Source organism: Micromys minutus, assembly GCF_963924665.1.
Source record: "Micromys minutus genome assembly, chromosome: 15".
NCBI lineage: Eukaryota > Metazoa > Chordata > Mammalia > Rodentia > Muridae > Micromys > Micromys minutus.
Window position 1 is genome coordinate 1 of NC_137984.1, and position 16,081 is coordinate 16,081.

A 16,081-nucleotide genomic window follows, 5' to 3' on the forward strand; every position below is an offset into this window, starting at 1 on the left:
TATATGCACCACAATGTTAATTGCGGCTCTATTTATAATAGCCAGAAGCTGGAAGGAACCCAGATGTCCTTCAGAAGACGAATGGATACAAAAATTGTGGTACATATACACAATGGAATACTACTCAGCCACCAGAAACAATGACTTAACCAAATTCTTAAGAAAATGACTGCATCTAGAGAAGATCATCCTGAGTGAGATAACCCAGTCACAAAAGAACAGACATAATATGCAGTCACTGATAGTGGGATGCTAACCCAAGAGGCTTGCACTCCCCCAGAAACAACTCACAGACTGTATGTAGTCCAAGAAATAAAGAAAACAAAAAATATACATATATTCACAAAACAAGAGGACTTTGACTATTTCCATGTTGCGTTTTGTTTTGCATGTACTTTACGCTTATTACAACTAGTAGGTTTTCAATGCATACTGTCAAGCCCTTGAAAAAAATCAAGTACTGACTAAAAAATATATTCACATGGTTTTATGTAAAATTTATTTTAATGTCTGAAAAAACAGTACTGACAAAAATGTATAATTCTAAGCAAAAAAAGTTTTAAATCTTTACATTTATCTTTGTTTTGCAAAATAAAGTTGTTAAAAAAAAAAAGAATGAGGTGACTGTGAGCATAAAAGAACCCTAAAATCTCCAAATAGAGTGGACCAGAAAAGAAATTCTTCCCAACACATAGTAGTCAAAGTGACAAGTGCCCAAAGCAAAGAAAGAATACTAAAAGCAGTAAGGGACAAAGATCATGTAACATATAAAGGCAGACCAATCAGAATCACACCCAATTTCACAACAGAGACTATGAAAGCTAAAGGATCATAGACAGACATTATGCAGACCCTAAGAGAACACAAGTGTCAGCCCAAGCTGCTATAACCAGCAAAACTCTCAATCACCATAGATGGAGAGACCAAGATATTCTAAGACAAAACTAAATTTAGAGAATATCTGACCACAAACCCAGCTCTACAATGAATTACAGGTGAAAAACACAATACAAAAAGGGAAACTACATTCAAGTAAAAACAAGGAAATACCTAAATAGAAAACAAAAAGAAGAAAGACACACAGGCACAATTCAACCTACAAAAGCAGAAATAGCAGGAAAGAGCAACCACTATTCATTAAAATCTGTTATTATAAATGGACTCAATTTCCCAATAAAAAGATATAGGCTATCAGACTGGATATACAAACAAAACCCGAATTTTGCTGCATACAGGAAACTCATCTCAGAGATAAAGACAGACAATATATCAGAATAAAAGGTTGGGAAAAAAAACGTCCAAGCAAACAGTCCAAAGAAGGAAGCTGGACAGGCCAATCTAATATTGAATAAAGTAGATTTTCAGCCAAAAGTTATCAAAAAAAAATAAGGAAGGACACTTTTTACTCACTATAGGGAAATTTGTCAGGAGGAACTCTGACAAATATGGACATAACATATATGGTCCAAATAGAAGAGCACCCATATTCATAAAAGAAACCCCACTAAGCTCAAAAATACATTACACCTCCCCAATACTAGTGAAAGACCTCAACACCCCACTCTTACCAATGGACAGAACATGGAAACAGAAACAGAACACGGACATAGTAAAACATTTGTAATTAATAGATATCTACAGAACATATCATCCTAAAACAAGAGAATACACCTTCTTCTCAGCACCTCAAAGCACCTTCTCCAAAACTGACCATATAATTGGTCACAAAAATAGCCTCAATAGATATCAGAAGATTGAAGTCCTCCCATGCATCCTATCAGATCACCATGGTCTAAGGCTGGTCTTTAATAACAACAAAGACAACAAAAAGCCCATATACACATGGAAACTAAATAATGCTCTATTAAACGATAGAAGGGTCAAGAAGAAATAAAGAAATTAAAGATTTTCTAGAATTCAATGAGAATGAAAGCACAACTTACACAAAACTATGGGATTCAGTAAAAGCAGTACTAATAAGAAAACTCATTGCTCCAAGTGCTTCTAAAGAGAAACTGGAGTAAGAATGACATAGCAATTTGACAGTACAGTTGAACACTCTACAACAAAAGGAAGCAGACACACCCAAGAGGATTAGAAAGCAAGAAATAATCAAACTCAGAGCAGAAATTGACCAAATAGAAACAAAAAGAACCATTCAAAGAATCAACAAAACCAAATGCTGGTTCTTTGAGAAAATTAACAAGATTGAAAAACCCTTAGCCAGACTAACTAGAGGGCAAAGAGAGAGTATCCAAATTAACAAAATCAGAAAGGAAAGTGGAGAAATAACAACTGATACTGAGGAAATTCAAGAAATCATCAGATCCTACTACAAAAGACTGTACTCAACAAAGCTTTAAATCTGGAGGAAATGGATAAATTCCTAGACAGATACCAGATACTAAAGTTAAACAAGGACCAGGTAAACCATCTAAATAATCCCATAAAACCTAAAGAAATAGAAGCAGTCATCAAAAGCCTCTCAATGATAAAAAGCCCAGGTCCAGATGGGTTTAGTGCAGAATTTTATCAGACATTTATTGACAACCTAATACCAATGATCTCGAAACTATTCCACAAAAGAGAATCTGATGGAACACTACTTATCTCATTTTTTTTGAGGCCACAATAACCCTAGTTCCTAAACCACACAAAGACCCCACAATGAAATAGAACTTCAGACCAATCTCACTTATGGACAATGATCCAAAAATACTCAACAGAATCCTTGCAAACCAAATCCAAGAGCACATCAAACGATCATTCACCATGATCAAGTAGGCTTCATCCCTGGCAAGCAGGGAAGTTTAACATACAGAAATCTATCAATGTACTCCATTATATAAACAAACTCAAAGAAAAAAAAAACACATGGTCATCTCACTAAATGCTGAGAATGCATTTGAAAATATTCAACACCTCTTCATGTTAAAAGTCTTGGAAAGAACTGGAATCCATGGCCCATACCTAAACATAATAAAAACATTATACAGCAAACCAACAGCCAACATCAAACTTAATGGTGGTAAATTTGAAGCAATCCCACCAAAATCAAGAACTAGACAAGGCTGCCCACTCTCCCCCTACCTATTCAACATAGCACTGGAAGTCCAGGCCAGAGTAATTGAACAGAAAAAGGAAATCAAAGGGATACGTACTGGAAAGGAAGAAGGAAAAACATTACTGTTTGCAGATGAGATGATATTGTATGTAAGTGACCCCAAAAATTTCTCCAGAGAACTTCTACAGCTTATAAACAAGTTCAGAAAAATGGCTGGATATAAAATATCTCAAACAAATCAGTAGCCTTCCTATATTAAAAGGACAAACATGTGGAGAAAGAAATTAGGGAAAAGATACCCTTCACAATAGTCACCAACAATCTGAAATACCTTGTTCTAACTCTAACTAAGCAAGTGAAGGAACTGTATGACAAGAACTTCAAACCTCTAATGAAGAAAATCATTGTATTCTGAGATCTTCCTTGATTCTCTTCTTTAGAGGTTTGAATTCTTGTCATACAGGTCCTGCAAGTGAAGGAACTGAATGACATGAAATTCAAGTCTCTGAAGAAGGAAATTGAAGAAGATATCAGAAGATGGAAAGATCTCTCATGCTCATAGATTGGAAGGATCAACATTGTAAAAATGGTCATATTACCAAAAGCAATCTACAGATTCAATGCAATTCTCATCAAAATTCCAACTCAATTCTTCACAGAGTTGGAAAGAGCAATTTGAAAATTCATCGGGAACAAAAAAACTAAAATATCAAAATCGATCCTCAACAACAAGAAAACATCTTCGGGAATCACTATCCCTGACCTAAACCTATATTACAAGGCAATTGTGCTAAAAACTGCATGGTACCGGTACAGAGAGAGGTACGTGGATCAATGAAATAGAATAGAAGATCCAGAAATGAGCCCTCACATTTATGGTCACTTAATTTTTGACAAAGGAGTTGTAAACATACAATGGAGAAAGGCCAGTGTATTCAACAAATGATGTTGGTCCAACTGGCTCTCAGCCTGCCAAAGAATGAAATTAGACCCTTTCTTATCTCCTTGTACAAGTTCTAGTGCAAGTGGATCAAGGATCTCCACATTAAACCAGGTACACTGAAACTATTAGATGAGAAAGTAGGGAAAACCTTAGAACACATAGGCACAGGAGAAAATTTCCTAAACAGAACACCAATAGCTCGTGCTCTAAGGTCAAAGATTGATAAATGGGACTTAATGAGATTGCAAAGTTTCTGTAAGGCTAAGGACACTGTCAGCAAAACAAAATGGCAGGCCACAAAGTGGGAAGAGATCTTTACCATCCCCACATTAGATAGAGGCCTAATATCCAAGGTATACAATGAATCAAGAAGCTAGACACCGGAGAATCAAACAACGCTTTTAAAAAATGGGGTAGAGAGCTAAACAAAATATTCTCAATTGAGGAATATCGAATGGCTGAGAAGCATCTAAGGAAGTGTTCAACATTCTTAGCCATCAGGGAAATGCAAATCAAAACAACCCTGAGATTCCACCTTACAACAGTCAGATTGGCCAAGTTCCAAAACTCAGATGACAGCAGATGCTGGTGAGGTTGCGGAGAAAGAGGAACACTTCTCCACTGTTGGTGGGGTTGTAAACTGATACAACCACTCTGGAAATCAGTCTGATGGTTCTTCAGAAAATTGGACATAGTACTACCTGAATATCCAGCTATTCTACTTCTAGGACTATACCCCAGAGAAGCTCCAACTTACAACAAAGGAACATGCACCACAATGTTCATAGCAGCCCTATTTATAATAGCCAGAAGCTGGAAAGAACCCAGATGTCCTTCTGTAGTTTAATGGACACAAAAATTATGGTATGTTTACACAATGGAATACTACTCAGCTATCAGAAATAATGACATTATGAAATTCTTAATAAAATGGGTGCATCTAGAGAGTATTAACCTGAGTGAGGTAATTCAGTCACAAAAGAACAGACATAATATGCAGTCACTGGTAACTGGATACTAACCCTCGAAAGCTTTAAACACCCCAGAAACAACTCACAGACTATATGAAGTTCAAGAAAAACAAAGACCCCCAAAAAAGAAAAATCATTATGCTTAATCTTTATACACTAAGAAAACTTTGACCATTTCCAGGTTACATCTTGTTTTACATGTACTTTATGCTCATTGTAACTAGTATGATTTTAATGCATATTATTAAACCTTTTTAAAAAATCAAGTACTGACAAAAATGCATTTATATACTTTTATGCAAAAAATGCTTAAAATCTGTACATTTATATTTGTTTTTTAACATGGAGTTGTTCAATTAAAAAATTAATGACAGAAACAAGAGGAGACAGTGTGGTGAAGCCTAAGGCATTAAGAAACTACAAAAAAGTATCTTTCTTCTATTCATTTATTATCTAATATATGATATCCAAAACTGTTTTTCCCGGTCTCCTTTTTGCTCTGTGGTTGGAGCTTATGACATGAATTCATATTTTTATATAACTTCATGAAGCCTGGACCACCATGCTTTGGGCAGCATTAAGCATACTTCCAAAAGACAAAAGAACCTATCTGATGGTGAATTTTTTTTAGTTAAGAAGGATCTAATTATTAATCTATGTATCAAGACATAAGATTTACAAAATCAATATGCAAGACCTCTATTTTTTATAAAGGAAACTTAAAGGACTCAAGTTTTCATTTACAAATACTGAAACTCACATATGCCTTATCACATGAATTTTGTATTTTTTAATAAGCAAAAAACCATTTTCAAATTACTTGTATGTGACCAGTAATTACAAATTTTAGATAGTCACCTCTCCTGTAAATGAGGTAACTCTTTGACCAATGTTTTAGTGTGTCTGATAGGAAGACATTAAGCCAATAAAAGAGTTTTGACTGGAATCCAGAAATATGTGTTTCCCTTTAATATGGTGTTAATCAACATTCCTAGTGCTGTGACCCTTTAATCCAGCTCCTCATATTATGGTAACACCCAACTATAAAATTATCTTTATTACAACTTCATAAATGTAATTTTGCTACTGTTATGACTTGCAATGTAAACACTTGTGTTTTCTGATGGTTTAGGTGACCCCTGTAAAAGGGTTGTTTGACATCCAAAGGGGTCATGACATATATGCAAAGTGCTGTAATTTATTTCTGCTGCTTTTCCTTTTTCTGGGTTACAAATTGTCATATTAATAACAAATTAAAAACCAGTTGTAAAAATAAAATGTTTGTATTTCCTCTTCTTCATTACTTACCATAATTTACCTTTCAGAAATCAATATTTCTTAGCTATTTATATAATTTTCCATTTTCCATTAAGGTTACTGTAAAACACCCTGCCTTTCCTAGGCCCATTCTGTTTCCTGTCACTTTGTGGGGAAAAAGAATCAAGCTTAAGGGTTTTACGCTCTACCTGATACCCAGGCACAGACAAAGCAACTGTGCTAGGTCTCTTAAATTTAATGAGCATATGATCTCAATCTAAAGAAATAATGCAGAAGAAGACCACAATTGAGTCAAAACACCATTACCTTGTCATACATAGGTATGACATAGAAAAAAATCTGTAATTTAAAATTTTTTAAAATGTGTCACTTTTAAAGGATGTGTTTTTGTCTTTGTTTTCATAAAATATTTTGCAGTTTGTATATATGCAAGCTCATCTCAGACAGCTATCAATAGAGATAATAAGTAATATTCAAAATGTCCTAAAGAAACCTTACCAAAAATAATGAACATGAAAATTTTATTTTAATACATAGTAGAAACCTTGTTAGCATTTTATGAAGGGTGTTTAACCCAAGGTTGTTTTTGGTTAAATAGCAGGAAGATCTGTTTAAGTCTACCTGAACAATTCTAATAAATGCTGTTCCTCTTCTGTTTATATCTAATAAATGCATATTCATTCAACCAGTAGACAAAATAAAAGGCTGAAATTAAGGTTGACCAGTTGAGTAAGTTGGCTTCCAAAATACTTTTAGATCTTGCAAATAGTACATCTTGGATATACTAAGTACACCTATGTTTTCTGTCTTTCCTATTGCTATGTCCACTGAAGAGGACTCTAGGTAAATTTTTTGCTATAGTTACTATGCTCACATACTCTACATCTTCCAGCTTAACAGTCTTTTTTGATTAAGACAAATTTCAAGTTTATCTCTTTGGATAGTGTTTATGACCTTCTGTGAATGGTCACCTCCCCTCTCCAACAAACATATATGCCCTGTGTATTTTCATGTTTATCTCTGTCTGCTCTTTTTCATACAGTTGTAATTTCCACTCACTTGCTCACCCATTTTGCAACAGTTGCCTTTGAGGTCAGTCTTTAATGTCCTTTAATTTTACAAGGTTTGACTATATCTAATTCATGTATCAACACTTGATTCATAATCCAAATTCATTAAAAGTTCTAATGTCTCTCTCCATATGTTTAACCTCTGGGTTTGTTCTCATTTGTAAGTATATGACAGGTAAAAGATAATAATTATAGAAAATCAGATGATTAGAAAACAATAAAATACTATTATTTATGAACAGTAAGAAAAATTATCCATCTTGGTTGCATGCTTTGTGGCAGCTAATCAAACACTGCTATAAGTCCTAAAGTTTGCTGCAGTGTCAATATTTTATAAAATTAAACCATGAAAACACTTTCTATACCTTTAGTTCAAAGTGAATTGATCAAATTTTAATTAAACTTTTTAGCATGGTAGAATTTAACACAAAATTCGAAAACCTACCAAAAGATTCATATGCTTTCTTTATAAGTATGTAAGGGTAATGAGAGCAGAGAAAATTTTTGACATATTTAAGGAGGTAGGTTTTGACAATATATTATGGTTCTGCTTGATGATCTTTAGTTATTTAGTACTATCTTAATTCACATTCAAAACAACCTCAAGAAGGGAAAACACAGCTCATCTAAAGCTTTCATTTAGAACATTATTGAACCTTGAACCTCACCTGTGTTAAGCAACTGTCCTACTCCTTAGCTGTATTCTCTGCTCCTTTTTATTTTTTATTTTGAGACAGAGTCTTGCTAAGTTGACCAGACTAACCTTGTTACTCTCTGTATCACCCAGGCAGACCTGAAATTGCCATCCTCCTGCCTCAACCTCCATAGGAGCTCGGGTACTTGACATGCTATCATGCTTGGCTGGAACTAGGTTCAGAATTCTATACGCAACTGATTTCCCATTAATTCTGTAAGTTTAAAATATTTGAAGTAATTTTATAAGTTTAAAGCAGGTATTTTAAAATATAAGAAAATATCAACAAAGACTGAAATACACTAATGTGAAAATTACATTAACATATCATTTTTGTTAAGTCAGAGAATATATGTTAACAGAAATTGTGGCCATTCATAATTGGATAAGATTTTGAAAAAAAAAAGTTGTCATGAGTAAGAATAAGAGACCCTGTAAAGAAAACTTTTTCTGATCCTTGTTCTAAAAATTAACTCTTAATAACCAGTAATACAAACAATGAGCATTTTAGTCTACCTGTATCTGATAGTTTAGTATCTTATACTTGGATAGAGTGCTAAATTGTTGATAACATATCTACATACTCATTTCACAGTTTTCTCTTTAAGGCAGTGATTAAATATACAGATGGAGAGCCTAAGTCTAAGAGATCTAATGAATGATAGGGACAGAGTTTCATTCTTCAGGTTCTAAAAGCTTCTCTAGCCCAAATTCCACAATGCATACTCACACAGGATATCATACTTGGTGGATACTTACATTTCAGCACACCTTGGATTTCATAAACAGGCTTGAGAATCAATGTACCACAAAAGTCTTCCGGGAATAGACTAGTTGAATCCCACTTATTTGAGAAATCTGTAAGTTTCACTGTTCGTGTTCTGTTTTTGGGAATCTTCCATTCAACAATTTCTTTTAGGGTATAGATATGTTCATCCTCACATTCATAAAATTCTCCTTCTTGTGACAATGGCAAAGTAAAAGAGTGACTCTGATGATTCCTTGCCACACCACAATTCACCAACATTTCTCCATTAATCTCTTCAACTGAGTTGAACCGGATTGGCTCACCCTGCTTAATAGTGAGATTCTCTAGCTTTATATCTTTCAGGTGATAAAAGCAAGGATGACCTAGTCTACTGGGTCCGATATTAATCGTTCTTGTGATTTCTTCCATTGTCAGGTATGGAGTTTTATCAGCCATGACCTTAAAAAGACCTAAGAACAGAATTGTGTACATTAGCATAATTACAGTGAAAATTCTCATAAGGCAATCAAAATTAAAAATCCATATCATAAGTATAACATAAATTTTTAAATATTAAGTATTCATTTTATGTACATGTATATAAATATGAGTGTGCAAACATGAGTGTGCATAAACATGTGTATGGAAGCCAGAGGACTGTCTCTGTTATCTTCAGCAACCCTGCCCTTTGTCCTCCATAGCAATGTCTCTTTGTGGCCTAGTGCTTACAACTTAGGTGAGATTGGCTCTCCAGTGAGTAAGAAAGATTTCCCTGTCTCTGCTCTCACAGGAGCTGGAATTGAATGTGTACACCATCATGCCCAACTCTCTTACCTAGATTATTGGGGTAAACTCATGGTTGCTATGCAACCATTTTACTGCCTGTGCTATATCCTCATTCTAAGCTGCATATTTGAACCTGAAACTCTTCCATGAACAATGTCAGAATATACTTATAAATTACTAAATTATCTGGACAAGAAAAAAATGGAAACAAGAGGAAACTTCTTGAAAAAACAAATATCCTGTCCTTATAAATAGGAAATCTAGTGACAATGTGTGCCATCCGGACTATCAATGTGATTTTTGAGAAAGGAATTTATACTCAACATTTTTCCAATTTTTATAAAAAGAAAACTTGCTTAACTTTTCCACGAATGTATTTTATTCTCCTGGAACACACTGAATTAAAGAATGAAATACATTTCCCAGAAGTAAATGGATTTGGTCAGATTTTGATAGAAAAAGTTGTTCAGCTGCAACTAGAGGATGAATGTATTAAATGTAGCTGAACCATATGCTTTAAGATATATTTCATGTTGTGGATACTTTACAATAATGAACAATAATTGTAATGTTCTAATTAGTGTCAGAGTTCTTAACTATATTTGAAGCCCTATGACTTTCCAAATGGGAGTTTGACATGTATAATTTCCCATTTTCCTTTTCTTGTAGATTCCTTGGAGGAAAACACATATGAATAAATCCTAACATAATGTTTCCTAGTAGATCAGTGCTCCTTACAAAGCTTTATGGAACTGTAGCTGCTTAAATTATTGATTGGACTGATTTTTGTGCAGGTATAAGCATATGAGTTGTGTGTGTGTGTGTGTGTGTGTGCATATGTGTAATTATAAATATAATCTTCTCAATAAGTTTAGCATTGATAAATTGGAACATAATATCATCACTGACCAGTCGACAATGGATAACCAATTAAAGGGCATATCCCTGAGGATGACTATTTATCCTTCTCTCTATATCCCTTGGTTGCCTATAGACATCTATCTAGGGTTTGAGCCTCTTGATATTTCCCCCTTCCACCTTAGCAATGTCTATTGATATTAATGCTTCTCCATGTCTCTTTAGAAATATATTGATAAGGAATTACTGGTGAGGCTGCTCTGTCATTTCTAGAAGACACAGGTAACAACAGATGCTGGTGAGGAGGTGGAGAAAATGGAACACTCCTCCATTGTTAGTGGAATTACAAGCTTGTACAGCCACTGTGGAAATAAGACTGGCAGTTTCTCAGAAAACTGGACATAATACTACTTGAGGACCCAGCTATACCACTCCTGAGCATATACCTAAAAGATGCCCCAACATATAACAAGAACACATGTTCCACTATGTGCATAGCAGTCTTATTTATAATAGCCAGAAGCTGGAAAGAGCCCAGATGTCCTTCAACAGAGGAATGGATACAGAAAATGTGGTTCATTTCCACAATGGAGTACTACTCAGCTATTAAAAACAATGGCTTCATGAAATTCTTAGGCAAATGAATGAAATTAGAAAATATCATTCTGTGTTTGGTAACACAGTCACAAAAGAATACACATGGTATGCACTAACTGATAACTGGATAGTTCCCCAAAAGCTCAAAATACCTGATACAATACACACAGACCATATTAAGCTCAAGAAAAAGAAAGACCAAAGTGTGGATGCTTCAGTCCTTCTTAGAAGGGGGAACAAAATACTCATGGGAGAAAATATGAAGACAAAGTGCAGCAGTGACTGAAGGAAAGACCATCCAGAGACTCCCCTATCTGGAGATCCATCCTATATACACAGCAAACCCAGACACTATTGCAGATGCTAAGAAGTGCTTGCTGACCAGAGCCTTGATATAGCTATTTCCTAAGAGGCTCTGCCAGAGCCTGATAAATACAGAGGCAGATGCTTGCAACTAACCATAGGATAAGAACAGTGTCCCCAATGGAGGAGTTAGAGTAAGGCCTAAAGGAGGAGCTTAAGGGGTTTGCAACACCATAGAAAGAACAACAATATCAACCAACCAGACCCCCCAGAGTTCCCAGAGACTAAACCACCAACAAAAGACTACATATGGAGGAACCTATGGCTCTAGCTGCATATGTCGTAGAGGATGGCCTTATTGGGCACCAGTGGGAGGAGAGGCCCTTGGTCCTGTGAAGGCTAGATGTCCCAGTGTAGGTGAGGTGGGATTGGTTTGGTGGGGGAGCACCCTCATAGAAGCAAAGAAAGGGAGAATGGGATAGAGGTTTTCCACAGGGGAAGCCAGGAATGGGGATAACATTTGAAATATAACATATCCATAAAATAGCAAAAGAAACCATATAAAGGCAGACCTACTAAAATTACATCAAATTTCTCAACAAACTTTAAAAGACAGAAACACCTGGGCAGATGTCTCAGAGTCTCTTAAGAGATCACAGATGCCAGCACAGAATATTATATCCAGCAAAACTCTCAATCATAATAGATGAGGAAACCAAGATATTCCATAACAAAACCAAAGTTAAACAATACCATTCCACTAATCTAGACCTAGAGAGGATACTAGGAGGAAAACTCCAAGGAAGGTAACTACACCCAATAAATTCAAGAAATACTTACACACCAGCATAAAAAGAAACAGATACACACATACACACACACACACACACACACACACACACACACAGGTATACACACTACCACCTCAAGAAAAGAAAGGAAAAAAAAGAAAAACAAAAATGAGCATTTTTAGTTGGAGAAATTTGTTCTGTCTTGTTTTGATTTTAGGGAATTATGTCAAACAAATTTTAATACATTATATTCCTTAATTTATTATACTATTTGAATCTGTGTGAGGGCATGTATGTACCTACATGTATTTAATCACATTTTTTAGTATAGTAATAATTTAGTAATTTCATTTTTAGTATAAGAAGTTACTACTAAGAGTCTACAATCATTATCAATAAATAAAAAGTTTCAGTAGTTTTATGGAACATGATTTTTTAATAAAAATCTTGAAGTTCATTAAAATAGTCTTATTTCTGTTTTATCAATCAGATGACATGAGCCACTGAAGAATTATTTAGATTCATCATTTTTGAAGAGTAGAGTTTGCCTTAGGAACTAGCAAACAGAATATATTAAGAATTAGAAACAACCTGACCCCAATGGACTACTGTTATTTTAGGTAAATCACAGTACTCATGCCAAGTTATTGCATATCCTATTGCAAGACTAAGCTGTATCTATCAATTTATGTGTTATTTCTTAGAACATGACATAGCACACAGGTTAACATACTAAGTGTCTGGATACAGGGAAACAATTTGATTGATATATCTCTTCAACTACTATTGCAACCAATCTAAAAGGGCGCTCCTACTAAGTAGTCATTGGTGCCATGTAGATGAGACAGGTATGATGTCAGGTTAGAAATTTAACTTACAGAGAAAGAAGCTAAACAGAAATTATCTAGAGAAGTGTGGTCACCTTTAAACTTCATTTCTGTGGTAAAGTAGAGAAAATTGAACATTTCTCTCTAGTGGTCTCTTTGATACCCTATCACAATATTTAGGGATATGATTGTGATATATCCACAATAGAGGCTTTTTATAGACATGCTTTTTTTTCTAATAACATGTTTCATTTATTCTTCAAATTTATTTATTTACTGTATGTTCATACTTGTGTGGCACACATGTCATGAGAAATATGAAAGTTAGCAGATAACCACAGCAGATAGATTTCAAACTTTTTACCAAGTAGACCCCAGACACTCAGGTTATCATGTTTGATGACAAGTGAAATTTCCTGCTAAGCCATCTTCTTGGTTGTTATTATAGTCATAAATTAAGATTTATTTATTTTTGATCTGGCACCAGGAACAGCAGAAATCCAGGGACACAGGCCTGGTGAGACTGCGCTGCGAGTAGCCAGGGCACAGAGAGTTCCCTGCCGAGTGCGGGGAAAGAGTGCCCCCATTGGTTCAGGGAAGCAGGAACTCTATCTTAGGGACTCAGTTTCCACCCAGAGGGCCCTTGTGTGCAGAACAAATGCTCAGGCCATCTGCCACCGAAAATAGCAGAGATCCAGAGACACAAGCCTGGTGAAACTGCACTGAAAGTACCTGGGGAACAGAGAGGTCTGGACCCAGCACATGGAAAGCGTGCCCCTCACAATTGTCCAATTGGTTCAGGGGAGCAAGAACTCTGCCATAGGGACTCTGTTGCCACCCGGAAAGCCAGTGCATGCAGAATTAACGCTCAGGCCATCTGCCACCAGCAACAGCAGAGATCCAGAAACACAGGCCTGGTGAGATTGCTCTGCAAGTACCTCTAGAACAGAGAGGTCTGGGCTGAGCGCCACCCCCACCTGCCCCCCGATTGGTACAGGGTAGCAAGAACTCTGCCATAGGGACACGGATGTTACCCAGAGGGCCTATGCTTGCAGAACAAACACTCAGGCCATCAACTACCAGGAACATCATAGATCCAGGGACACAGGCAAGGAACACGCAAGAGACTGGAACCAATCACTGACAACAAGACCATGTATAATCACAGACAACAGGATGGCAAGAAAAAAGTGAAAGAACTTACTTAAGGAAAACCAAGACAACTGGGCAACACCAGAACCCAGCTCTCCTATGAGAGCAAACAGTATAATGCCAAACAGTCCAGAAAATAAAAAGACTCAGACTTGAAATCATACCTCAAGATGATGAGAGATCTTTAAACAAGAATAGGAGGAAAAGCATACAGAAATAGAAGCTTGTAAACAGGAAACAAGGAAAACACAAAAGAAATCAAAGAACTAGAGAAAAACAGAACCAAAACATGAAAAATTGAAGAAGGAATTTAAAATGAAAATAGAAACAAGAAAGAAAACACTAAAAGAGAAAAGCGTGGAGGTAGAAAACCTAAAAAATAAATATGTAGTCACAGATGCAAGCATCCCCAACAGACTACAAGAGATGGAAGAGAGAATCTCAGGGGCCAAAGACAACATGGAAAACATAAACGAAACAGTCAGAAAAGATACAAAAGCCAAAAAGCTCCTATCCCAAAATGTCCAGGAGATCCAGGACACAATGACAAGACCAAACCTCAGGATAATAGGAATAGAAGAGGGCAAAGAATATCAACTAAGAGGCACAGTAAATATCTTCAACAAAATTGTAGAAGAAAATTTCCCTATCCTTAAAAATGACATGACCATGAGCATAAAAGAAGCCTACAGAACTCCAAATGGATTGGACCAGAAAAGTAATTCCTCGGGACATATAGTAGTCAAAACGCCAAATGCCCAAAGCAAAGAAAGAATACTAAAAGCAGTAAGGGAAAAAGGTCATGTAACATATAAAGGCAGACCAATCAGAATCACACCCAACTTCTCAACAGAGAAAATGAAAGCTAGAAGATCCTAGACAGACATCATTCAGACCTTAAGAGAATACAAGTGTCAGTCTAAGCTGCTATACTCAGCAAAATTCTCAATCACCACAGATGGAGAGACCAAGATATTCCAGGACAAAATTTAATTTACACAATATCTGACCACAAACCCAGCACTACAATGAAATATAGGTGGAAAACCCAATACAAGGAGGGAAAATACACCATAGTAAAAACAAGAAAATACCTAAATAGAAAATCAAAAGAAGAAAGACAAACAGGCACAATTCTTTCACTAAAAGCAAAAGTATCAGGAAACAGCAACGACTATTCCTTAATATCTGTTAACATAAATGGACTCAATTCCTCAATAAAACGATATAGGCTATCAGGCTAGATTCATAAACAGAATCCAGCATTTTGCTGCATACAGGAAACTCATCTCAGAGACAAATACAGACACTATCTCAGAGTAAAAGTTTGGGAACATGTAGAGAGCTGCAAGGTGCCGCACCCTGAAGATGGCCCTGGTTTACACCATCCTCCTCCTTGATGGGGAGTGCTCTCAGTAGTAAACAAGATCTTATTTGGTTGTGCCTGTTCAGCTTGCCCCCTTCCCTATTGAAGCAGCCTATCTGCTGGGCCCATGTAGCTTACAGAGATTGGCAGGCGCAAGGGGATATAAGTCTATGTGGTCTTTCGCCCGGGGGCAGAGACAGAGGCAGAAGCAGAAGTAGAAGCTTGTTCAAGGATCCTGAATAATCTGCTTAAAGAAGAACTTCCCCAAGTTGTGTCTTCCTTGCAGTTCGAAGTTGGCACAACAGAAACAAACCTTCCAGGCAAATGGCCTCAAGAAGCAAGCTGGAGTGGCCATTCTAATATCAAACAAAGTAGATTTTTCAAACAAAAGTTATCAAAAAGATAAGAAAGAACACTTTTTACTCATTACAGGGAAAATTTGTCAGAAGGAACTCTCAATCCTTAACATAAATGCTCCAAATACAAGAGCACCCATATTCATAAAAGAAACCCTACTAAAGCTCAAAAAATACATTGCACCACACACAATATTATTGGGAGAGATCAACACCCCACTCAAGTCAATGTACAGATCATGGAAACAGAAACTAAACAAGGACAAAATGAAACTAG

The 16,081-nt window shown here is 36.0% G+C and overlaps 1 protein-coding gene across 1 annotated transcript in view; it reads right to left on the minus strand.

Annotated features, from left to right (window-relative positions):
* Positions 1-8,779: 8,779 nt before the first annotated feature.
* The window catches only part of THEMIS (thymocyte selection associated), a gene marked incomplete at both ends in the record, with an annotated part of 51,927 nt that continues 44,625 nt past the window's right edge, over positions 8,780-16,081 (minus strand). Inside the window, one exon of the mRNA XM_080929428.1 lies at positions 8,780-9,238. Coding sequence (XP_080785554.1) covers positions 8,780-9,238 — 459 coding nt within the window. The remainder of the gene's footprint in view (positions 9,239-16,081) is intronic.